The following is a 27,799-nucleotide window of genomic DNA, read 5'->3' on the forward strand; positions in this document are numbered from 1 at the left end:
ATGGGTAGGTTACAGTATTGAGTATATATCTGTGTTTTTTAAGATTTTAAAGTTTTTGATTTATTTTCATATTAATAATTTTAATATAGACTGTTACCTTAGTGTGTAAGATATGTATGTTTGCATATGTGATATGAAATAAAATGATGGATAATAAGGGTTAAATGCACATCATTTCCATAGCATGCCGAAAATTTCTATTTCAGTTGTGATCCTGATTTCCTAGATCATGATAATTTTAGATTACGTTCTCTTGTAGAAGTTTTACACATTTCTCAGCCTATCTAATGTTAAACCTTTAGTACCCTAGGCTTATATTTGCAAATCCAACCATCTTTTTAGAATTGCGGGCATTTCAAGATACTGACTCTTGAACGTAGTTTGAGAAAGCTTCAGTACCTCTGACGAGGGTTAACCCAGTCATTTCCCTTTTGGGTCCAAATACCATGCTCATTCAAAGTGGTTCAGCTGCACAGCACGCCAGGTAGATCCATTTGGTTTAGGTATAATATGTTTGAAAGATAATGGTCTATGATCTAGGTCTAAAGCATTTTGACTACATAGCACCTTTTTTTTTAACATCTTTATTGGAGTATAATTGCTTTACAATGGTGTGTTAGTTTCTGTTTTATAACAGAGTGAATCAGCTCTACGTATACATATATCCCCATATCTCCTCCCTCTTGCATCTCCCTCCCACCCTCCCTATCCCACCCCTCTAGGTGGACACAAAGCACTGAGCTGATCTCCCTGTGCTATGTGGCTGCTTCCAACTAGCTATTGATTTTACATTTGGTAGTGTATATATGTCCATGTCACTCTCTCACTTCGTCCCAGCTTACCTTCCCCCTCCCTGTGTCCTCAAGTACATTCTCTACATCTGCGTCTTTATTCCTGTCCTGCCCCTAGGTTCTTCACAACCATTTTTTTTTAGATTCCATATACATGTGTTAACATTGGGTATTTGTTTTTCTCTTTCTGACTTACTTCACTCTGTATGACAGACTCTAGGTCCATGCACCTCACTACAAATAACTCAATTTCGTTTCTTTTTATGGCTGAGCAATATTCCATCATATATATGTGCCACATTTTCTTTATCCATTCATCTGTCAATGGATACTTAGGTTGCTTCCATGTCCTGGCTATTGTAAATAGAGCTGCAATGAACATTGTAGTACATGACTCTTTTTGAATTATGGTTTTCTCAGGGTATATGCCCAGTAATGGGATTGCTGGGTCATATGGTAGTTCTATTTTTCATTTTTTAAGGAATCTCCATACTGTTCTCCATAGTGGCTGTATCAATTTACACTCCCACCAAGAGTGCAATAGGGTTCCATTTTCTCCACACTCTCTCCAACATTTATAATTTGTAGATTTTTTGATGATGGCCATGTGATAGGTGTTAGCTCTTCTCTAAATGTTTGATAGAATTCGCCTGTGAATCCATCTGGTCCCGGGCTTTTGTTTGTTGGAAGATTTCTAATCACAGTTTCAATTTCAGTGCTTGTGATTGGTCTGTTTATATTTTCTATTTCTTCCTGGTTCAGTCTCGGAAAGCTGTGCTTTTCTAAGAATTTGTCCATTTCTTCCAGGTTTTCCATTTTATTGGCATATAGTTGCTTATAGTAATGTCTCATGATCCTTTGTATTTCTGCAGTGTCAGTTGTTACTTCTTTTTCATTTCTAATTCTGTTGATTTGAGTCTACTTTTTTTTCTGGATGAGTCTGGCTAATGGTTTATCAATTTTGTTTATCTTCTCAAAGAACCAGCTTTTACTTTTATTGATCTTTGCTATTATTTCCTCCATTTCTTTTTCATTTATTTCTGATCTATTTCTTTATGATTTCTTTCCTTCTGCTAACTTCAGGGTTTTTTTTTTTTCTTCTTTCTCTAATTTCTTTAGGTATAAGGTTAGGTTGTTTATTTGAGATTTTTCTTGTTTCTTGAGGTAGGATTGTATTGCTGTAAACTTCCCTCTTACAACTGCTTTTGCTGCATCCCATAGGTTTGGGGCCATTTTGTTTGCATTGTCATTTGTTTCTAGGTATGTTTTGAGTTCCTCTTTGATTCCTTGAGTGATCTCTTGGTTACTTAGTAGCATACTGTTTAGCTTCCATGTATTTGTATTTTTACACACTTTTTCCTGTAATTGATATCTAGTCTCATAGCGTTGTGGTCGGAAAAGATACTTGATATGACTTTAATTTTCTTAAATTTACCAAGGCTTGATCTGTGACCCAAGATATGATCTATCCTGGAGAATGTTCCATGAGCACTTGAGAAGAAAGTGTATTATTTTGTTTTTGGATGGAATGTCCTATAAATATCAATTAAGTCCATCTTGCTTAATGTATCATTTAAATATTGTGTTTCCTTATTTATTTTCATTTTGGTTGATTTGTCCATTGGTGAAACTGTAGTGTTAAAGTCCCCTACTATGATTGTGTTACTGTCGATTTCCCCTTTTATGGCTGTTAGCACTTGCCTTATGTATTGAGGTGCTCTTATGTTGGGTTCATAAATATTTACAATTGTTATATTTTCTTAATTGGATTGATCTATTGATCATTATGTAGGGTCCTTCTTTGTTTCTTGTAATAGTCTTTATTTAAAGTCTATTTTGTCTGTTATGAGAATTGCTACTCCAGCTTTCTTTTGATTTCCATTTGCATAGAATACCTTTTTTTATCCCCCCACTTTCAGTCTGTTTGTGTCCCTAGGTCTGAAGTGGGTCTCATGTAGACAGCATATATACGGGTCATGTTTTTGTATCCATTCAGCCAGTCTATGTCTTTTGGTTGGAGCATTTAATCCATTTACATTTAAGGTAATTATCGATATGTATGTTCCTATTACCATTTTCTTAATTGTTTTGGGTTTGTTATTGTAGGTCTTTTCCTTCTCTTGTGTTTCCTGCGTAGAGAAGTTCCTTTAGTATTTGCTGTAAAGCTGGTTTGGTGGTGCTGAATTCTCTTAACTTTTGCTTGTCTGTAAAGTTTTTAACTTCTCCGGCAAATCTGAATGAGATCCTTGCTGGATAGAGTAATCTTGGTTGTAGGTTTTTCCCTTTCATCACTTTACATATGTCCTGCCAGTCCCTTCTGGCTTGCAGAGTTTCTGCTGAAAGATCAGCTGTTAACCTTATGTGTATTCCCTTGTGTGTTATTTCTTGCTTTTCCCTTGCTGCTTTTAATATTTCTTATTGTATTTAATTTTTGATAGTTTGATTAATATGTGTCTTGGTATGTTTCTCCTTGGATTTCTCCTGTATGGGACTCTCTGCACTTCCTGGACTTGATTGACTATTTCCTTTCCCATATTAGGGAAGTTTTCAACTATAATCTCTTCAAATATTTTTCAGTCCCTTTCTCTTTCTCTTCTTCTTCTGGGACCCTTTTAGTTCGAATGTTGGTGCATTTAATATTGTCGCTGAGGTCTCTGAGACTGTCCTCAATTATTTTCATTCTTTTTTCTTTATTCTGCCCTCTGGTAGTTATTTCCACTATTTTATCTTCTGGGTCACTTATCTGTCCTTCTGCTTCAGTTATTCTGCCATTGATTCTTTCTAGAGAATTTTTAATTTCATTTATTGTGTTGTTTATCATTATTTGTTTGCTCTTTAGTTCTTCTAGGTCCTTGTTAAACGTTTCTTATATTTTCTCCATTCTGTTTCCAAGATTTTGGATCATCTTTACTATCATTACTCTGAATTCTTTTTCAGGCAGACTGCCTATTTCCTTTTCATTTGTTTGGGCTGGTGGGATTTTACCTTGCTCCTTCCTCTGCTGCATATTTCTCTGTCTTATTTTGCTTAACTTATTGTGTTTGGGGTCTCCTTTTCGCAGGCTGCAGGTTCTTGTTGCAGGCTGTTGATTTTGTTGTCTGCCCCCAGTGGGCAAGGTTGGTTCAGTGGTTTGTGTAGGCTTCCTGGTGGAAGGGACTGGTGCCTGTGTTCTGGTGAATGAGGCTGGATTTTGTCTTTCTGGTGGGCAGGACCGCGTCCAGTGGTGTGTTTGGGGGTGTCTGTGAACTTAGTATGATTTTAGGCAGCCTCTCTGCCTAGTACACTTTTAAACTACTTTAATTTCAGAAGGACAGTAGGTGAACCTTTTGAAATATAAACTCCCTGAGTGTCTATGTATCTGTGTGTGAGTATGTGCAAGTTTGTGAGTGTGCGAATGTTGGTGCATGTGCATGTGGATACTCTTCCATTGCTTCCTTTTGCAATGATGATGTTTGGACTTCCATCTTGGGAGTTACAAACATGTTAGGCTACCCAAGCCTAACTGAGTTCTGCCTTTCAAAATGTAGCTAACAGTTTTGTAAAAAACACATTTTGGACTATAGTTATATATAAATAGAAAGTATCTTTGGAATGCAGTGAGCACTTAGCTATTGCAACAACCTTAAGAGCTGCTGCCTTTCCTAGGCTTGGTTAAGAGTGTATAGATTTATTTCTTAACTAAATTTGCAATTTGGTTTATGGATTTTGGTTAATATCACAAAAAATCTTACAAACTTGGGAATAGTTTATTGTTGTTTAATGTTAATTATTTGTTCATTGCCTTTATAACAGCTTTCCAGAAGAAAATAGAGTATATTTAGCCCCAACTTTACAGCTGTAGCTTAATCCCAAGAACCAGCATCTTTAAAAAATGGACATGGTCCTTATGGTTTTCTGTGGACCTTTCATTTTTCCCCTTTTCTTATTAATTCTTTTCCTTTATTCCTATTTGACCAAAAAAAAAATAAAGCACTTAGGGTAATAACTTGTTTATATACTTTTGCTGTAATTTTTCTCCAAATAATTATTCAAAATCACTTGTTCTCTTGCATCCTAATAATGTTTTCTTCAAATTATAACTCTTGTATTCATCATAATGAATGCTCAATCTACTTTCAGTTATGGATGTAATATGTGCTTTTAATAACTCTATGAAAATAGTGATGTATTTTTGTATATTTGACTCAGTTTTGTTTTCTTTCTCTTTTAGTGAATTTGTTGGATTCACGGACTGTCATGGGGGACTTGGGATGGATTGCTTTTCCAAAAAATGGGGTAAGCCTTTATGAAATTTTCCCTACAACTTAAACTACTTGAATAGACATCATCTTAAATATCATATAGTTGTAAATTCTCTGGACATAGTTGATGTTAAGAAAAGAGGGGTGTGTGTGAAGGGGAGTGAGGAGACTTCAAATTAGCTTTGACTGGGAAAAGCAAGCAAACTGGGAGGAGATTTTAATGACTGAACAACAAATATATTAATTTTCCTCTCTGAATATTTCTCCCTAAAGAAATGTGAAGTTTCTTCAGCATTCAGGAGAGTTTTAGATTGAAGCAACCAACACATTTTTAGAATTGGTTTATCTTAAAAAAAAAAAAAAAGAAGAAGAAGAAGAGCTAAGAAAAAAACAAAGATTTGCTGCTAATTTGCCCTTATCTTGTTTATATTGAATAGGAAATAAAAGTTCATGTGTCAATGACAGTGTTGAATCAAACACTGTGACCAATTTATTATGTGTTTAATTTACTACATTAGGGAATTAAAATATTATAAGAAATTCCTTTAAATTCCATTGAAATTTAAAATGTCTCAGATTATCAGATTATTCATCATTCAAAGGTTTTCTTTTAATTCTTGAATTTTTCTCTATTGAGAACTTTCAGAAAAGCTGCTCCATTGGAAGATTTTTATAATCAACCATTGTTTTTTTATTAGTAAATTATTTTATGGTGTACGTTAAAAATAACTTCTTTGGGATGAAAATTAGGTAAGCCATTTTTTAACAATATGCCTATTAATATATTTATAGTACTAACAATCTTAATACATAGATTATATAAAAAGTATTCCATTATCTCATACTTAATTAAAAACACATCCATATTATCAGATGGAAAATGAAAACATTAGTAAAATATTGTGACAAAATCATTGTATTACATAGAAAACATTAACTGTATTGCATGACTATTATATTGAAAACAATCTAGACTTTGATAGAATATTTTTATTATATAATGACTTTAATATTTAAATATTTAAAAAATTTTCAAGCTAAAACTACCCAACATCATTATTGAACCAACTCTGCTCAATAGTCTGTAATAACCTAAATGGGAAAAGAATTTTAAAAAGAATAGTTACATGTATATGTATAACTGAATCACTTTGCTGTACACCTGAAACTAACACAACATTGTTAATCAACTATACTCCAATATAAAATAAAAATAAAAAATAAAATAAAACACACATGGATTTTTATAATAAAAAAGAAAATATATAAAAAAGAAAAATAAAAAAATTATCTAACCACCTTGTGACAAAAACAAATAATATTTTCAATCCTCCATTTAAAGAAAAAGTATTGTTAAACAATTTGAATGCTTAAAACTTTATTATACAGTGTATATATGCAATTAATTAGAAGATTATGCACACTAGTAATATTTCATATGACTTTGAAGGTTAATTTCAATTTAATTAAGTAATTTAATATTATAACAAATCTGGTTATAACAACCCAAATAACCAAAACTTAAATTTTTTTTCTAATTGATGAGTATACCAGATGTTTTAATTGGTTCTTTACTTAGAACATTCTTTCTGTGGAAATAAGACAAGTAGCATTAATTGTTCTAATGCATAATAATTTATATGTTAACATCCTCATCTCAATGTGCTTTCTCTTTTTTCATTAAGTTGATATTTCTTTTTGGTTGTAAATATTATGGTTACACTTAGAGGTATAATATAAATAAAGTAATACAAGTAGATTGTTAAGGTATTAAAACATGAAGATAAGCCAAATGAAAAACAAATTGTCTTAATCAGATATAGCCAGTGCCAACATAAATGTATATATATTCTCTTAATCTGTCTTTTATCTTTCTTATGCTCTTCCTTTCTCCATTCTTTCCTTATCCTTCCCCTCACTCACCAACCTCTGCATTACTGTCTTTCTTTCATCTTTCACCAGCCCTATACAGGAAGATGGCTGGCTAACATCCATCTATGAGAACCTGTAAATATATTTTGTACTCTTCATTTTTTCACATATCAAAAATGATTTCTTTCATAAATATCTTAAATTGCCCTTCCTGAGAAGATGGCTGACATATTGGGTTGAAATTAATTTTTTAAAAGTCTGAGAAAATGTCATATTCTCTTTGAATCTCTCTGAATTTAGTTTTGTGTTCCTCCTATTTCCATTCAGAAGTTATTCAGACAAGGTTTGACAGAGTGTAACTGTGAGGGTAAATCTGATGTTGTAGTTGTCCTTGTAACTAGGCATTTTTAGGGAAATTACTCAATTCTGTATGTGATTTCTGCATAAAGCACAATTGACTCCTTTATAAAAACATAATCTTTTTATCAGGAATGGGCTATTTCCAGTCATTCTAACAACTTCATCCTTTCTTTTTCTTTCTATATAATTGTTAGTATAGTGTTAATTTTGTTCAGATTTTTAAATGAGTATTTTTTCAAAACTCTTGTAATTTTTTGAGTGATGTTTCTTTTGACATAGCTAATGCCTGATGTTAATACTGAAGAAAAAGAAGTTAAACTAGAGAAACTTAGTGAATGTGCACTTATCCAAGTATGAGGAATGCATGTGGAATTCAGGTGTTATATTGATGTTATGTCACCCAAATGCAAAACGAAGATACTTTTAAAATTATATTTTAAAGAAAATAAGCATACAAAGTACAAGTAGCTCCAATAAAAGGTATATATATATATACACACTTTTTATATATTGTTATTAGGCTGAGTCATTTAGGATTAGATAAGAAATCTAACTCTAAGTGAAATATAGATCATTGGTGTGATATCAGCAAAAATTTTGGAATAAGGGCATCTGAAAATTTTCTCTTCCATGAAAGCCATGAGAAAAGTGGAAAATATTACAAGAATCAACTTTTCAGAACTCTGGAAATTAACCAAAATCTTGGAGCAATCCAGGGAACATTTAGTCAAGAAAAAGGACTAAATCTTGTTAGAACAACAAGTTTGTGGCATTTCAAGGTGCCCTGTGTCCTTTCCTGCCACTCCAGCTCTTTAAAGTAGCCTTGGACAAAACCAAAACTCTGTTGTCAGGGTGAAAAACAGCAGCCTGGCAGGCACTAGAGTGGGCAGAGTCAGGTAGGAGACTCTTCAAAGACTTGATCTCAGAGGATTGTCATTATATATAACCTGATAACTCCATGAAAGAATGCTCTTGTAAGGCTGTCTTGACTTGTCTGACTTAGAGCTCCCCCAGTCTGAAAGCCTTTACTGTATTAAGTAAAGAAGAATATTCTTTTTTTCAGAACATGTCCTGAACCTCAGGCCTTAAGAATGAATGTTTTATTATTTTATTTCTTAGACTGATAAAAATAGTACCCTAAATCTAGGCCTGAGAATTGGGCAAGTAACTTAGGAGAAACCCTATTCATCCCTTGTAGTCAGGCACACATTCCATACACCTCTTAGAAACAATCATTGCACCTGTCATACTTTTTCTTTGCTTTTAAGCTTTTAGATTTCTTATGGCAATCTCATATTTACCACTGTACAGTGTTTCTAAAACTAGGCTCAGTTCCTGGCATATAATAGAACTTCAATAAATGTTTATTAGAAGGATGCTTATTTGTTAATTTATGAAATGGGACATACATTACTGAGATGTAGTTTTGCATGAAGATTAAATAAGTGGGACTGAGAGTAGAGCTGGGCACAGTTTTGGCACCCAGTAAACATCCTTTCTTTGATCTTCTGCTGCATTTCTGTTCTCCTAATATTAAAAGATCCATCAGTCAGTCATGTTTTTGTGTTTCTTTGTTAGTTTTTTGACTATATCTGTATGAATTCATTGTCAGCATTTAAAGATTGGGAGATTTCATATAAAGTCTGAATTTCCAGCTTCTCTGTTTCGTTGGAAGTTTCAGAAAGCCAGAGCTAGCAGCTTTCTATGACCTCAACAGCCCAAAGCTGAGTAAAGGCTGCTATTGGAAGAGAGTAAGCAAATTCTCCTATTTGACTCAATTTCTACCTGCTGCTCTTCGGTCATTTAAGTTGCTGGTCTGCAATGTTGGCATTATCATGGAGTCGTTTTTTAATACTGCACACGCATCGGTTTTTTCTTCTGTTTTAGGAGGGACTTTAAAAAACTTCTCTTGTGTTCCATGCTGAGCCTGTTTCTTCCTAGTTTGTGTTTGAGTACTTCACCTCAGTTACGGCACATCCTTTGAATTTGGGCTTCAACATGTGCTTTGTAGCTACAATGTATGAGATAGACAGTGGGTGTATGTGTGAGTGTCTTCTGCCTCATGGTAATAACTTGAAGCCTCCTTCCTTTTTTTTTTTTTCTGTACATATCTAAGATTACTATGTTACAGCAAAGGTTGCTTTCATGCAAATTTGCTGCATTCGTCCATTCAACAGATATATATTGGACACTTAGTTTGTGGCTTGAACTCTTCTAAGAGTGTGCCTTACTTAGTTTGTGCCTAGTTTTGGTAGTTAGTTATAGTAGTGAAGAAGAGTCAGTGCCTACTATAACCAAGGTTACAGTAGTGAAGACAGTAAGTGAAGAAAACAAGCAAAAGTCCCTGATACCCTGGAGCTTGGGGCAGTGTTGGTATTTTGAGAATGAGTTATCAGAGTGTTAGAGCAATGTGATCAATGAAATGCATTCTATTATTTTCTTTCTATACTTGTATGAAAGTGGCAGAGAGGTGACAGTATTCTCTCAAGGTCATTAAAGTAGCTTGTGACACAACTGGGAGCAACACGTGTATTGCATTTGGCACGTGTGCTGTCATATCATTGTTTCTCATTGTCTTGCCATGAAAAAACTACTCTTTCATTTAGTACATAAATTCATTTAGTACTGACAATGACAATGTAAAAAGAGATATTTAGTACTTTTTTGTAGATGAAGAAAATGAGGCTCAGTAAGGGTAAGTGATTTTCCCAAGGTTACGCGGTTGGTAAGAGACTGAGGCCATTTTAAACCCAGGTCTTCCAGGATACTGATTAATTTAAACCAGAGGTGAACTCCTACAAATAGTTAGGTATCCAGAGACATAGGTTCTGGATGGTTCTCAGACGTCTAGTTCATGTAAGAGAGGAATTCATGCTGAAGAGAAAATTCACCTCAAAGAAAGTTTTAAATGAGGTGGAGTGGGTCACATGCTATTAATTGCTAGATCGTAATACATCTTTGGAAAAATGTATAGCACGTAGGTGCTTAAATATATAAGTTGCATTTGTTATATTGTGTATATAACAAATATATATATAATTAAATAATTATATAAAACGTAGATAGGTAATGAAAAGGATGAATTAACTTGACTCCCAGCTATATCTGTAATTCACTCTATTATTTTTGGGACCTGTGTGAATCTCCGCTTTCCTGTTTGTTAAGCAAGGATGGGTGGCTATTATATCATCTACCTTGCAGTGTTGTTTTAGGATAAAGTAAGATAATGTATTTGAATGCACCACGTCATCGCTCAACCATTGAAGAGGCAGAAAAGATGATGGTTGGTTAAAAAGCTACTTTTGTATTGCTGTTTTCAAACATAACCAGAAAGCAACAGTTTGGTGGTTAAAAGCAACAACCACTCAGCTATCTCTTTGGCATTTGACTGTTAAAATGAAGTAAGTAAACTCTTCAGAGTTTTTATGCCTCAACTCCCAAATGTGGGACTCAGTACTCTAATTTCACTTTGAATAAAATTAAGGGGAGGGTTTGTCAATTTTTTTTTTTTCTCCCGGAACTGGTCTTTAATTGTAGACAGAAATAAAAACAAATAAGCAAAACACAGACTGACTTCTGGCTTAATTGATGTAAAATGTGCATAGTTACCCTCAATTCTAAATTTCACTGCCTGTTTGAGTAAATATTTTTTTCCTCCAGAGCACCTTTTGTTAGTATTTTACACTGAGGTTCTCAAACTTTTTCAGCCTCAACCCATTAGGACATAATTCTAACAGCAATAGTAATTCGTAATTGTGAATAAGGAATAATAAAGAGACGTTGAGAATTAATTTATTTCATGATTGACTCTATTGCCAACCCTCTTTTTTTTATATTTACATGAGATTTTGTCTTAAAATACTTGTTACTTTTTTAACCATTGCCTTATTTTTAAAAATTAATATACTTAATTTTTTTAGAGAAGTTTTGGGTTTGCATAAAAGTGAGCAGAAAGTATGCAGGGTTCTTATACACAACTTCAATATCCTCCTTACCCTTTTTTCACTATTAGCATGTTGCATTAGTGTGGCACATTTGTTACAATAGACCAGGCAACGTTGATACATTATTATTAGGTAAATTCCAGGTTTATATTAAAGTTCACTCTTTCTCTTGTACATTCTCTGGGTTTTAACAAATACATAATAACATGTGTTTACCATTGCAGTATCATACAGTACATTCCCTGTCCTATCTGTACACACCCTGAAGATGTACTCTGCTTCCTTCTAATTACAGTAGCGTTATTTCATTCACCTTCCGGAACATTTAATGTTGATTAATTTATATAGTCTGATCATTCATGTTAATAGCATTGTTTCCTGGAAATTTTGAGCAAGTGTTTTCAAAACATTCTTATAAGAATAAAATGAATGGCTATCGTGTTTGTTTAGAGCAGATTATGCTCTTAACGCCTTAGAAATTTCACTATTGCTCTTTTTCCATATGTTGTTGTTACAAAAGATCACAAGATAGACCTCCTTCTTTGCTTTGGTGGAAAGCCTTTTCCCCACTGAGTCCTTTGTACTTCCTGTTCACCCAGTGGGCAAGCCACCACATTCCCCTGGCTGTCACCTCTGAATCGTATTGCAAATTCTGCTTTTATTTTTGCTCTCTTTTCCTATTCCATTCAAAGAAGATAAACATTATTTTTGCAGTCTTTTCCTATGCTGATCTTAGGGGGTATTAGGATCATTCAAAATAACTTATTAACTTGAGAGAGATTTCAGAATATTGACTTAAATCATATTTGTACTAAAATGGAGACAGAGTAAGCTGCTCTCTGCCTAGGGGAGAAAGAACAAGCAATAGTCCTTACATAAAGTCACTTCAAAATGGGAGTTTATGGCTTTTCTTGTCTTAGTGTCAGTTTGTTCTATTTTCTGATTTCTTCGAGACAGAGAACCTGTGTTTACTTTTGAAGTTGAAAATAACTCAGGTTTAGATTACTCAAAATGGACTGTGAATCCACCATCAGTGTTTTATGTGGATTCTCTTGCATCAAGAGAAACTTAAACTGGATTTTCTATTCTGATACTCAGATTTTGGTAAAAGTGTATGTGAGGGTTTTGTGTGTGATTCCTCCTCCCCAAACTTAAAGGCAAAGAATGAGGAGAAGTATTTGAACCCTGCTAATCTCATATATTTTGGTTATGATCAGGATGTTTTGCCAGAACCTTGTTTTGGCTTTGCTTTCTACCAAAGGAGAGGAAAGATAATGACAAGCACTGAGGCCCACACTGAGCATGGAGAGGCTAATAAAGATTAAAGTTATGCTGAAGTGGGGGAAAAAAGAGCACATTAGTGGATATAGAAAAGCTCTTTATTTGGACAGTGATGGAAAAGAATTCTAAAGGGAATGGATATTATACTATATAATGCAAATGCCAGTATAATGAAGAACAATCCTATTCCAAAGTAGCTTTGTATTCATTATTTTTTAGAAAAACAAAAAGCACACCCAACCCGCAAGGTAATTAAGATAAATAATTTAAGGAATTCAAGACAGTCATTTAGCATACACTGAAGTTTAGATGAAGCACAGTTTCGCACTTAGATTTCCCATATAGAAACTAAGCAATTATGAAGAAAGTTTTTTAAAGTGTGCAGTTCTGCTTTGGCATGTGAGACAAATGTTGTATTTCGCCTTTGCTATATATTGAATGTATTAGCAACAGTCACAGTGCATTCATGCAAGGTAGGATTGAGACATGCATATATTATTTGTTTACTAGGTGTCACTCTGTTTATATACTTAAAGTCACTATAAAACAGTGCCTACAGTTTCTTCTTTACAGTCTCTCAAAACACTCCTGCATTATAGGGCAACTCACAAACATAAACTGGAAAATGGCCTCTATTCATGATATCCTCTTGTTAATCCTTCTTCTTACCCTAACTGCAATAGGCTAGCTAAAGACCTCATCCTTCAAACTGCAGTTTAAGTCTTATTTCCTCAGGAAAGTATGGTTCAAAGATTAACTGTTCTTCCATTAGCAGATCATGCTGTAAAATCCTTTTTCCCTCCATCCCAACCCCTATCTATTTTTTCTCCAGATCACAGTGTGTACAGCTATGTTATCCATACTCATCACCTAGACTAGCTTTCTACCCAAACACTTAATTCTCCTGATCCGCTCCTTTTGGATGACATTCTCTATTGGTCTGTATAAGAAGCCGGGAGCATACATGTGAACAGAGTTTCAGGTTATTTCTAAAGAGTTATATATGTTACTGTCACCTTACCTGTGATGTCAGACACCTGTGCACCCACTTACTTCAAACAGCCATTTCCCAATATTATTCCCACCTGTTTTATATTGGGTACTCATGTTTTCCTTTTCCCCATTACGTATATGGAGATTTCTGGGTCTCTATCTAGAGGTTTCTCTGTGAAATGACTTACTCCTTGTAAAATCTGGACCTAAAATCCTTCTTCTTCTGAAAAAAAATTCTCTGCTCTCACTGATATTTGCTCCAGTTTCCATATGTGACTATAATGATTTTTTTTTTTTACTCTCATCTTCCCATTCATTAATGAAGATGTTAAATAAAATGGCTTTGCAGAGGTCCCCAGGGGCCAAACACCAGATATTTTCCTAGTGGTTTGATTGCTGTTTATCATGATCTTTTTTTTAAACCATTCTTCAGCTGTTTTCAGTTCATGTGACAGTGCTCCCATGCAAGCCAATTTGAATTAATTTTGCAAGCAAAATGCTTTATGGTTCTGAGTAGATAATCTCCCTCTCCCACAGAGAAAATATATACTGTAATCATCCAGCATTCCTGTTGATTATTTCCATTAAAGGCAGCACAGGGAGAGAGAATGCTCAAGACTCCTCTCGGGTTTGAAGTTTTTTGAGGCTTTTGCTATTCATTGCCTTATTCTCTCTCCCTCTCTCCCTCTCTCTCTCTCTCTCTCTCTCTTATTTTTCTTTTATGCCACTCTTGCACTAATGCAGAAAATGATGGTCCATACTGCTCAGCCTGGAATCTCTGTCCTCTGGAGCCTGGGGCTGGTATCTTTGTGATCTTATATCCCAACACATTTCCCCCCAAATGAACTGACTTCTCTCTTCTTAAATCCCCAAAAGATTCATATAAATTTCTACCTCTAGTGTTTTGCACGGATTGCTTGAAATACTTCACCTTCCACCCTCCATATAACCCATCTTAATACTAATCATTTTTTCCAAAGCCCAGTTTAAGTTATACAGCATGAAACTTTCCATTACCACCTGGAAAGGTGACCACTTCCTAGGCTGAATCAAAACCCAGCACTTCCTGTGTATTGAGCACACTAAAAATTAGATATTTATAGTGTTACCATTGTTTGTGTATGACTACTGTAAGCTTCTTTAGTGTAAAGACCTTTATGTTGTTATCTCTAGCACGTTGCTCTATGCCTCAAATATAAATTCGCATTAATCGCATCTGCCACTGATTGATACATAACTAGGCATCTGAATCTTTAGGAAGTGGTGGTTGTTTAGATGCAAAAGGCTATACATTTTTGGCTAAAATAGAATAGTAAAAAGATACACCAAAGTTTGGATCTAGGGGTTCTTATTTACTTGGTGTCATGTAAGCTTGAACCAAGAATACTTTATTTTTATTATACAATTAATTTTACCAAAAGACTGTTATGTGCCAAATAGTGAGATTACATTGATATACAGGACTCACTTCCTCTCCTCAGCTAATCAGATAAGTTTGAATGATGTCTCCTAGAGTTGTGAAATACACAGTCTGCACAAACATATACACAACTCTGGGCCCCCCTCTCTATTGAGTTCAATCCAAATTACTAATTTGTATACATATTTGCCTCCTTAAAGGCATTATGGTTAACATGGAGACTTTGAAATCAGCTAATCTAGATTCAGAATCTAACTCCACACCTTACTACCTAATGTGTAGCAAGTTAGTTACTCTGTGTCTCCATTTCCTCATTTATAAATTATGTATAATACTACCCACTGCACAATGTTCTTATGCCTATTAGAATGAGATAATGATGCAATGTTTAGCATGATGCCTGTTTAACTCACAGAACCCAATATCAATTGAGTTCTTGAAAAAAATGAAACCAAGGGATTGGCCAACCTTTCATGATCTGATGTTCGCCTCTCTCTGGTTCCTACCTTTGACTAGTCATTTCTTTGTTATTCTCTCAGCAAACCAGATTTCTTTGCTTCAGTTTCACATGGCTTTCACACAATTCCAAATTTGATTGCCTGTATTTAAAAGACCAGCTCAGGCTGACTGGGGATGTTCCAAATTCCACATAAAAAGATTTCCACTTGGTTCTGCTGACCATCACTGATTCATATATACCCAGCTGGATTGAGGAAGGAGGGTAAAATCATACAGTATAAGTGTAGCTCTAGCTGTTGGTGACCATCTCTGCTATAAGGAGAGCAGCTTAAAAAAAAAAAAAAGTTGGTGTCATCTCAATTAGTGTCTCTTAGGAATTCTGATAAGGAAGCATTTCCCTAAGTATAAAGCCGTTTTCTCATATAAAATTTATTTAGTTATAAAAATAATTACTAATGTGAAATGTTTATTCCAAAAATTTGCAGTGAAATTAGTTGTTTCAATACATAATTTCCATCATGTTTCTAAAGCCTGATTTCTACAATGCGTATGAATTTTACCCAGCATTCAATAATTTTATTTGAGTGGTCTCTTTGATTTATTTAAATTCTATTTGATAATCATATTTAATTGGTCTATTTGACTTATTTAAAATCTTACTATTATATGTCCCACTATTTTTATATTTTAGACTTCATTGTAATCAGTGATTCTACATCTTTTGATTATCATCATTCTGTTCTGTAAGACAAATATCTATGCGCCTCCATGCTTCTTTGCGTATTTCAGTATACATCTAGTTATTATGAGTAAGAAGACTAACAGCATCCTATAAGCTCATTGTTTCCTTAGAGGCCAAGAAAATCACCCTTGTGTTTGCTGACCTGGTCCTGAAAGTCCCTATGTTGCATCATAAGCCAAATCTCTTGTTTAGAAGCAAGTTATAGATACAAAAATATAGAAACAAAAGAGTAAGGCAGTCTTTACTGTTGAGTAATAGTTTTTACAATCTTTAAGATAAATTAATGCTTTTCTTATGTGGGATTGCCTTATGTGATTTCAATGCTTCCAAAATGTTACTGTGAATATTTAATGCCATAGGTTATGAATCTGAACTTATTCAGAATATACCTTCCAATTCAGCTTTATTTCTTAACATTCGATCTAGAACATATATAATAGAAATGGTGTGCATATGCTTCATGAATCCTTCATGTATTCCACTCCACGTTATATACATCCAGACAGGACAGCTGCCAAAGCTGTTGGAGAAGTTTCATTTTAAACAGAGCTTTGTATAGTTGGGCATGCATGAATTTTAGTTGATTATAACATGCAAATATGTAATAAGCCGAAGAATCACGGGCTGTGCTGTGATTACAAATTATTTAAATAATGGAGGATTATTCACTTTGTGTCACAAATAGTTCCAGTCTTCACCAGTAAAGGCATAACGATGAGTATAATCCTGAGAGATAAACTCACTTCATTAAACAAGCTTCTCTGGTTTACTGTTTGCTTTATTTTGATGCCAGATTGAATAATGGGATTTTTAAAGGTAATTTAACAGTGAAAATATATTGCATTTATATCATCTTATAATTTTGCAATACTTCTACATTTGTAAAATATATAGATTGAGGTTATTATGATAAAAGTAGCATATAATTTCAATGCTAATGTCAGGAAGATTAAAATGGTTCCGAAAAGTAATATTAGCATGTCATTAATCTGGAAGGTGAAAGGTAACTATAATGTCATCAGATGTTGAGAGTGTTTTCTAGCTAGCCAATCACCAGTAATTTTCATGGTAGCTTTATTCATTAGTGCACTGAAATTTATTCCTGACATGTACATATAATATATGTTGTGGTGTTCTTTGAAAGTAGAAATGAGCATGAAGTTACAATATCATATACACAGTAAAATGTTGAAATTAAGATTCTCTTATTTACTATCTTTGCAATGTTTGTGTCTTCCTCAAATTCATATGTTGAAATCATGATGCAATGGTATTAGGAGGTGGGACCTTCAGGAGGTAAAATCAAGAGAGTATAACCCTTAAGATGGGTTGAGTACCCTTATAGGAGGCAGGGGAAGTTTGCTTCCTCTCTTTTTCTCTCTCAGCCACATGAGGATACAGCAATAAAGTGTCCATCTACAAGCCAGGAAGCAGAATCTCATCAGACAGTAGGTCTGCTGGTGCCTTGCTCTTGTATCTCCCAGCCTCCAGAACTGTGAGACATAAATATTTGTTGTTTAAACCACCTAGTCTGTAGTGTTTGTTAAAGCAGGCTGAACTAAGACAGGTGCCAATTTCTATTTTTCTAAAGGTGTAATAAGGTATAATGTGGTCAGCCACAGAAAAGGCAGTGAAAATATGGGAGATCTCTCTCTCCTGCTCAAACTACACATCCCATAAAATGAATATGTATTTAGTAAACAAGACAGACTTTTAGGGTGCAGATAACTTAAGGAGGGCTAAAACTCCTCAACTGAGGCTTAATATTTCCCAAATTGATGTTTTACTTTAGTAGAGTAGTAGATTTAATAGATTGTCTGAAACAGGAAATTCATGTGTTAAGCCAAAGGGGTTTTATACCCAAGTAAGTTTCAAAAATATTAAATGAAGTAGAATTAGCATATTTCTCTACTTATTGCATTATACTAAGCCTTTGTAGATTAATGACCATGCAAGTCTCCCAAATAATTTGATCAAGAAACATTTTACCCACTATATGTATGAACATCTTCATGAAGAATGTTCAACAGAACATAGTTTAGGAAACATTTTTTTCAAAGAACTTGTTTTCTTTTTAAAACATATGGATGCAGTGATAACAGAGAAATAAGAATAAAGAAATATATGTTTTTCCCTTTGTCATAATGACATATGGAACAGTGCCTAAGAATCACTTTCTTACACATGCCTGGAAATTTTGTCTAAGGCACCATAATAACAACTAGCTAGTCTATTACTGGAAATTACCACCATATTAGTTTCTAATATGTGGCTTATTATAGGCTTATTAGGATTATTATACATTCTTATTGCAGAGACTAGGTGACTTAGATATGCAAGCTATGGTTGGAGAGGATTTCAGATCTACTTTTTCCAAGGGTCAATGAGAGAAATTCCCTTTTCATTTACATAAATGAGAAACAAAACAATTTATTTAGCTCATAAATAAATAATAATTTATTAGCTCTAGTTACACATCTATATAATATCATCTGTTGCTACATGGTAGGATAGAGAATGAAGCATTTTGTGCAGAGAAAAATGTCTGGAGGGATGGGACCTTCAGGGTTTATTCATATTTAAGATGTAGCTTTTTGTTGTTGTTTCAGGCGTTATGTATAAAGCGACGATTATTTTATGGACAAAAAAAAAAAAATCCCACAGATTTTTTACACAGATGTGTGTAAAATCCCACAGAAAGTTATATTGAATGAATGTCTTCTAAAAAAACAGTGTAACTTTTCCCTTAATCTGAGCATCACACATGCACAAGTGGATTTTCTAAATAACACTTATTTGAGATTATATGAGTTTGCATATAACTTTGAAATCATGCTTTTGAACTTAATTTCTTGAATAGTTTATTTGTTCATCATTTCCTCCAACAAATATTTATCCATCAAACTAAGTGCTTAGAATTATACTAGACACTCAGGATACAAAGATGCAAGTTATTCATTGACTTTTTTAATAAACAAGTGCTAGGGCTGGAGATTATATCATTATACAATTAAATACATAAAGAAGTTCAAGTCTTGTAATAGTTTTTAACAATGAAATTTGAACTCCAAATACAGATGTGTAACATTAAATATTCTATCAAAATAATGAAGTAGCTAATAGCAATGCTGTCTGTGGACTCTGGTGAGCAATTTGTATATTCAATGATATGTTAGGCTTCTACTGCGGTACTTATAAAACCTCAGAAGTTCAAAAGTATTTTTCATTATTGCAATAAATTCATGTTTTATTTCTCCATTGCCAGTGACAAATTTGTGTCAAGCCATGTTTTACATAATGCCTCTTTTCAAAATATAAGTTGTCACTCAAAGTGTGACATATTTATGTGATATTAACATTTATTGAAATACTTTCTTTAAATAAATATTATAACAACTGCTAACAAACCCACATACTGGATCCTGGGTGTTGTCTGTGTAATTGGTGATGCCAAAATCAGATTTACTTATTTTTAACTATAAATTGAATCAGCTATTATATTGTGGACAATTTCTTATCATGTAGCTACAACCACAGAGACAAGCAGATTTTTAAATTTAGCTCATTTTTGCAATGGCCTCCTTCTGTGAATTAGATCAAGTAGGTCAATTACTAAATCTTTCTAGAGATGAGAATATTGACATACCTCATAGGAGAACTGGGAGAGAAATACAAGCACTGTTTAAATGCTTGATATCTTAATATTTCTGAATGTTATAGCTGGTATCACTTGATGACTGGAGGAGATTAGTTTACCTCCTGTGTTACATAGTATGTGATTGCCTCTGCACATGACAAGAGGTGCATACGGAATATATGAAAATTCTTCATAGATGTGTGCTTTCTATACACATGTAAAAAGGCAAGTAATCATCTTATATATTGTGTTTGATAAATTGGCAGTTTCAGAAAAAAATAGATCACAGGCACAATAATTCTCTTTACACAGCTTTTTCTTCTATTATCTGTCTATTATTACATTTAATAGATTTCCCTCTATAACAGAGATTTGTGTCTTTCTTTAATATTCAGTAATTTATGTAGGAGATCACATAAGGGAAATCTTAATAGAGCTTAATATCATAAGGGAAAATCTTTTCTTAGTTATCTAAATCTGAAATATGTTTAGTGCTGTAGTTAATAAAAACAATCATGTGCAATAAACACTGAACTCCAAGGTGGTCATTTCATCTATATCAATGACTTTTTTTACAGCAGTTGTTTTAATTAATTTATTTAATTAATTAATTAATTTATTTATTTTTTACAGTAGGTCCTTGTTGGTTATCTATTTTAAATATAGCAGTGTGTACATGTCAATTCCAAACTCCCAATCTAACCCTCTCCCCTCTTCTCCCCTGGTGACCATAGTTCATTCTCTAAGTCTATGAGTCTGTTTCTGTTTCGTAAATAAGTTCATTTATATCATGTTTTTAGATTCTGCATAAAAGCAATATCATAGCATATTTGTCTTTCTCTGTCTGACTTACTTCACTTAGACTTCACTTAGTATGATAATCTCCAGGTCCATCCATGTTGCTGCAAATGGCATTATTTCATTCTTTTTAGATGGCTGAGTAATATTCCATTGTATATATGTACCACATCTTCTTTATCCATTCATCTGTTGATGGACATTTAGGTTGCTTCCATGTTTTACTGTTGTAAACAGTGCTGCAATGAACATTGGGTGCATCCTTTTGAACCATGTCCTTTTTTTTTTTTTACATCAGTTGCTTTTAAATGTCTGTTTGTCTATTAAATTTGTTCCTGTTTCACAGATGAAATTATTTTCAATAATCTGTGTCCTTAAAAACATCTACTTTCAAATTTATTAGAATATTATGAGAGAGATAACAATGGGGTTTATTTTGTTATGATTTTAAAAGGAAATGCACTGTTTAGTAGCAGTAAATGAAAGTTCTTGCCCCCATCTACAATCAGTTGCCCTATCTACTACTCCAATGGGTAGTAACCATACTCTGCAGTGAATTTGTGAATCACTAATCTGAAAGGCATTGAATAATGATACATAAACCTAAAAGCATTCAATTTTCAGTTTTGGAATGTCACCAAAAATTATTTTTGTATTTAAAATAATTCAATAAAATTTTTATCTTATAATTATTTTATCTCTTTCTATTTAACTTTTCCTGAAGTATGACAATTATTTCCACTTTACTTTTACCTCTATTTTCGTAAATCTCTACAGGTTATTTGGCCAAATTCTATTTTCCTAGTTTTTGATCTGATCACAACTGGTAATAGTGAAATGTGAGGTTAGCTGTTAGATCATAGATTTTACTTTAATTTTTTGTCCATTAGTCATTAGTTACCGATGGTGCAAATATATGCAGTTTTAGCATTTTCTAAAGTTTTACTTTGAATTTAGCAATTTTGTCAAATAAAACCTTAAACTTTCATTGCTATTTATAATAGCTGCCATAGTACTATCAAAGCATATGGCTGTTAAAACACATAGTTCATTTGTTTCTAAGAGCAAGATACTCTGTATCACAATCTTTAATGTGATTTCATTAAGAATTTTTGTTATATTGTTCTATGGCACTCATAATAATAGGTATGATCCATTACATAACAAGGCAGAAACATACCTATCAGGAAGTCATGGAGCCACTGACCTCAAAGTCTTTCTTTTAATTGAAGTATAGTTGATTTACAATATTGTGTTAGTTTCAGGTATACAGAAAAGTGATTGTTATATTTTTTCAGACTATATTCCATTACAGGTTATTACAAGATATTGAATATAATTCCCTGTGCTATATAGTAAATCCTTGTTGCTCACCTATTTTATGTATAGTAGTTTATATCTGTTAATCCCATACTCCTAATTTTTCCCTCCCTCCTTCTCCCCTTTGGTAACCATAAGTTTGTTTTCTATGTTTGTGAGTCTGTTTCTTTTTTTTTTTTTTTTTTTTTTTTTTTATTATTATTTTTGGCTGCGTTGGGTCTTCGTTGCTGCACGCAGGTTTTCTCTAGTTGGGGAGAGCGGGGCTACTTTTCGTTGCGGTGAGCGGGCTTCTCATTGCAGTGGCTTCTCTCATTGTGGAGCACGGGCTCTAGGTGTGCGGGCTTCAGTAGTTGCGGCACGTGGGCTCAGTAGTTGTGGCTCACGGGCTCTAGAGCACAGGCTCAGTAGTTGTGGTGCACGGGCTTAGCTGATCCGCGGCATGTGGGATCTTCCCGGACCAGGGATCGAACCCATGTCCCCTGCATTGGCAGGTGGATTCTCAACCACTGTGCCACCAGGGAAGCCTGTTTCTGTTTTGTATATAGATTAATTTGTATTATTTTTACATTCCATATATAAGTGATATCATATAATATTTGTCTTTCTCTGTCTGACTTACTTCACTCAGAATAATATTCTCTAGGTCTATCCATGTTCTTGCACATGGTAATATTTCATTCATTTTATGGCTGAGTAGTATTCCATTGTGTATATGTATACTATGTGTATATATATTCCATTGTATGCATATATATTCCATTGTGTGTATATACACACACACACACACACAAACACAACACATTTTCTTAAGCCAGTCGTCTGTTGATGGGCACTTGGGTTGTTTCCATGTCTTGGCTATTGAAGATAGTGCTGCTATGAACATTGAGGTACATGTATGTTTTCGAATTAGAGTTTTCATTTTTTTCTGGATAGATACCCAGGAGTGGGGTTGCTGGGTCATATGGTAGTTCTGTGTTTAATTTTTTTAGGGAACTGTTTTCCATGGTGGCTGCACCAATTTACATTACCAAAAACAGTGTAGGAGGGTTCCCTTTTCTCCATACCCTCTCCAGCATTTATTATTTATAGACTTTTTGATGATGGCCATTCTGACTGGTATGAAGTGATACTTCATTGTGGTTTTGATTTGCATTTCTATAATAATTAGCAATGTAGAGCATCTTTTCATGTGCCTTTTGGCCATCTGTATGTCTTTGCAAAAATGCCTACTTAGGTTTTCTGCCCATTTTTTGATTGGATTGTTTGCTTTTTTGCTGTTGAGTTGTATGAGCTGTTTGTAGATTTTGGATATTAACTTCTTTTTTGTTACATTGTTTGCAAATATTTTCTCCCATTCCATAGGTTGTCTTTTCATTTTATTGATGGTTTCCTTTGCTGTGAAAAAGCTTTTAAGTTTGATTAAGGTCCATTTATTTATTTTACTGACCCCAGAGTTTTTATGCCTTAGTCTCCATGGAGTGGCTATTCTGAATATACCTAGATTTTGACTTCCAAAATCCTAGAGCCTCCTGCCTCATATAGCTATTTTGGAAGAGTATAAGAGAGACTTTATATTTCCTTTCTAGCACTTATCATAAACCTGACATTATATTATATTAATTATATTGTATTATGTTATATTATATCATATTAATTTTATGATTGTATGCCATCTATGATAACATGTTAAATATAGGTATACTTTAAGAAACATGCAGTTGTCTTTATTGTTCACTGTTGAGTCTCCAGAGCATATGGTGATCAAGGTAATTGTTGAATGAATGAATAAATAAATGAATGTGTGTTAGGAAGAGAAACATTTCCTCATTTATAAGAGTATGGATTTAGATCCTTGGGATTGTCGCAAAAGAGCTATGAGCACCAGACCTCCTCAGTTATATCTTAAATGTGCTGCTCATAGAAACAATATCATATATATTAATTATATATTACATATGTTGATAGCTTTTTGTAAGACTTACGACCTAGGAGCCCAACCTCTTTTAATAAAAGCTTTTTATTATGGGATATTATTTCCAAGATTCAGATAGGTTAGTTATAAATATTATGGGAGTGCTACCTTTTCATAAGCTAAACTGCCTAAACCCATGTTATCCAAATCAGTTGATAATAAATTGCCATAAAATGACTTTATGCCCTTAAAATTAAATCTTAATATACTATTTGTTTGCAGCCTTCCTGAGTTTCTACATGACACACCAGCCATTCTTCTCTTATTAATAATTGAAATTGCATGAACTTGAAGTTCAAGTACTGTGCACAGTTTACTTCAGAAGCCAGACCAAGTCCATTCTAGAAGACATCATTCATTCCTTCCTTTTCATAGGCAAAACCCAACAGGCGTTTCCTAGAATATAAAATAGTTATGCCACTGATCAACCAGTGATTTGAAAATTAAATTCAAAACACTCTCTAAATCAAAACCCATAAACTACCCTCCATTATGACTTATGTTTCATTAAAAGAGAGAATTCTAATACTAAAAATATAAGCATATAATCCCCAAATAAAGAATAATCCATTAAATTGAACAAATTGAGTTTTATGAAATACCTACTACATTTTTCTCATTTCTTTAAGAATTAGTGAAGACTTTGTCACAGTCCATTGGTTAACATTTGGAAATGATATAAAATTTGATCTTCACTTACAGACTGAAACACTTAACTTCTTGTCCAGGGTTTTAAGAAATCTGCCATGTTTCCTCTGACTTGAACGTAAATTCACACCAGTCCATATGTGAACATATAAACAAATTAAAGTGTAAGTGTTTTTCTAGAAAACCTTTACATTACTAAGGTGTTTACCATTCTTTGTAACTCAAGGCATGCGCCCAGATCCTAGTTGGTAGATTGAATAAAAAACTGTACTAGGTATAGAGTTCATCTTTGAAGAGTATACCAAAAAAATACTGTTTAGAATTGATTCTAAGCAAAAAAAAAGTTATTTTTCTGTAGAATAAAGCAATCTGAACACACTACAATTACATAGGACTAATATGAGGATGTCTAGAGCAAGTTGGGCCTTACTGAATAATTTTAACCTTAAGATTCCCAGCTAAGGTTTAATCGTACTCCTTAGGCTTCAGCAAAATAGAATCTAAGTGAAACTTTGATCTGAGAACTTAATGGACTATAGGCTCTCCTTTGAACTCTGAGTACTGATAGTAATGTTCATGCCCGGTGCACTTTTCCTTTGTTTTTCCAAATCTCTAACATGCTCAGAAACACATCCACATACAGACACACAGATACGCACAACCCAGTACTAGACACAGAGAAACACTCAGAAGATGTCCACGACTAAATGTGTCAATGTGCTAGGAGTCCTAATAAAAATATCGCATGCTAGAACCCTGTGAAAGGGTTTTCTGGAATTAACCCAGTATTTGAACTCTTCTTCTTATCCCTGGGAACCTGACTTTATTTCTGCTTCTGGATCTTAATTTTTTTCCTGGATTATGATTTCTGAACCTTTCTCACTTTTTGGTGCTCTCTTTCATTTATTCAACAAAATAACACTTACTGTAAATCTATTTTGTCCTAGTACTTTGTACATTATAATTGGAGAAATGAAAGACAAACTCCGTGCTGTTCATAGTCTAATGGAGAAAACAGACTGTAACTATTAATTCATAAGCATTATCATTCACTTACTATGTGCCAGTGACTGTATTTGGCATTGCAGAATCAAATATGGATATCTTATCTCCACTTTCAAATGGTTTTTTTTTTTTAAACATCTTTATTGAAGTATAATTGCCTTACAATGGTGTGTTCGCTTCTTCTTTATAACGAAGTGAATCAGTTATACACATACAATATGTTCCCATATCTCTTCCCTCTTGCATCTCCCTCCCTCCCACCCTCCCCATCCCACCCCTCTAGGTGGTCACAAAGCACCGAGCTGATCTCCCTGTGCTATGCGGCTGCTTCCCACTAGTTATCTATTTTAGATCGTATAAATTTCAAATGGTTTAAAGCCCAGATTTTAATATATTTGTTTGTTCTATCCTACTTCTGGCCTCAGTAGTATTTGCCACTCCTGAGCTTAGATGTCTTCCAGGTTGGTGCATATTGTCATAGCCAGCATAAGTGAAGAAGGAGGCGATTTATGTAAACAAGTGATGTTCCCCGATGGTTTTATTTCATCTTTTCTTCTTTAACCTCATTAAACTTGATGGCAGTCTTCATTATTCAAACTGGGCTATATCCTGATTAAGGGGAGTATCGTTTTTCTAAGACCGGTGTCTGAGGTTAACAATTACTCTATTGCTTTTCCTAATGAGTTTCAATATATCATGGAAAAAATGGAGACTTGGTTCATAGTGATACCCATGTAAGTATTGAAGCATGCTACTCCCTGTTGTTTCTCCTGCCTATCTGTAAGGAGGGAAGACCATATTACCTTGTGTTTTTCTTTGTTCCTACATATGGTGAAGGCATTGAGCCCTTTATAAGTTAATACAAATCCATTATCTGATTCCTCAAGTTTCCTGGGTCATTTTCTGAGTACATATCTTTAAATTTTTCCTTATTGCTGAAACTCTTAATTTCTTTTCTGTTTTAGCATGTCTTTAGCCAAACAAAACTCCAGCCAACACCATGGGCTTCTTTCATTTTACAACAATAGATGTATAAGCATTCAAGAACTGAAATACTATTTTGACTTTCATTTTTATTTAAAAAAAAGGGTTACATAGACCAGCAGATAGGAGATTTTGAATGATCATTCATTCTGTGTAACTGTCATAGACAAAATGTAAAAAAAGTAGATTAAAAATCTTTAAAAAATTAAAGTGTAAATTAGGTCTCTACTAAAATAGTAGTAGTTTTCTCACAGAAAAGAAAAACTGAATGAAATTCAAGTATCGTGAAGGAACATCACATTAATTTGATTTTTAGTATATTTAAAAGAATACTGTGCATTTAGATTATAATTGAGGAAAAGGAAACAATGCTTTTTAATCCAACTCAAATTTTTTTTCTGTATATTTCTAAACCTGAAACCTGAGCCTCATCTGGGCCTTATACTAAGACAAGGTATAGTTTTGAACATTTTATTTAGCTTTCTAGAATATCTGTTAGTTATTAACTATTAGTTGTGTAGCAAACAGAACAATAAATGGAAGTCAGTGACAATTATTTCCTGTGATTATGGATATATCCTTTATCATATACAGAGTCCTGTTTGCTCCTCTACAAGTAGATACAGAAATATCAAATATTATCTAAGATTATTTAGGCTAAAAAATTCTATGTTTCTGTACGATAACTAGATAACTATGTAACTGTATGATAACTTATCTGTTATCTACATTTGCTCCATTTATGCTTCCTATTACTAGAATATATTGGTGAAAGGGACTGTGTTGATAAGCAGAGGAAAAGGCAATTAAAAACTTGTTTCAGTTTCAAGATTAAAATCCCAATGCAAAATTAATTTCACTATTCCCATTTGTGGTCACTAACGTAAGGAAAAAAAGGCCTCAAGATGATTAAGCGACAATCTAGGAAGATATGGAAAAAATATAGGCAGAAGATTCAAGTAGGAAGAACAAACGTAAGATTTCTCTTCCCTACTGCTGTAATTTCACTAATGCTGTAAAGGTTTTATATTTGCCTAGAATTCTTAGCACTCTCAGAAAAATCCATTTTCACAGTAATCCTCAAATAAAAAAATTCCTCAATAAAATGCAACAAAATATTTAGATTGAGTTGATAGAAAATTTCTATAAGTATTAGTCAATCACTGTCTTCAACTAGCATGCCCTGTTATAAAACTCTACAGTTTAATGTAGGTCAAAATTAAATTTGCATTAAACTAATGATCAAAAACATGTAAAAATGAATGCTAAAAATATGGAATTGCCATCTTAGAACTATCACTAAACATTGAAAATGTTCATATTAAGTTTTTG

At 33.6% G+C, this 27,799-nt stretch overlaps 1 protein-coding gene across 2 annotated transcripts in view; it reads left to right on the plus strand.

Annotated features, from left to right (window-relative positions):
• EPHA5 (EPH receptor A5) overlaps positions 1–27,799 on the plus strand; it is a 313,822-nt gene that overhangs the window by 24,346 nt on the left and 261,677 nt on the right. For both annotated transcript variants that reach the window (XM_036854002.1, XM_036854004.1), the window contains exon 2: positions 5,002–5,066. In XM_036854002.1, the coding sequence (XP_036709897.1) occupies positions 5,002–5,066 (65 nt within the window). The remainder of the gene's footprint in view (positions 1–5,001; positions 5,067–27,799) is intronic.

This window comes from Balaenoptera musculus, chromosome 5, assembly GCF_009873245.2.
Source record: "Balaenoptera musculus isolate JJ_BM4_2016_0621 chromosome 5, mBalMus1.pri.v3, whole genome shotgun sequence".
In the NCBI taxonomy this organism is placed as follows: Eukaryota; Metazoa; Chordata; class Mammalia; order Artiodactyla; family Balaenopteridae; genus Balaenoptera; species Balaenoptera musculus.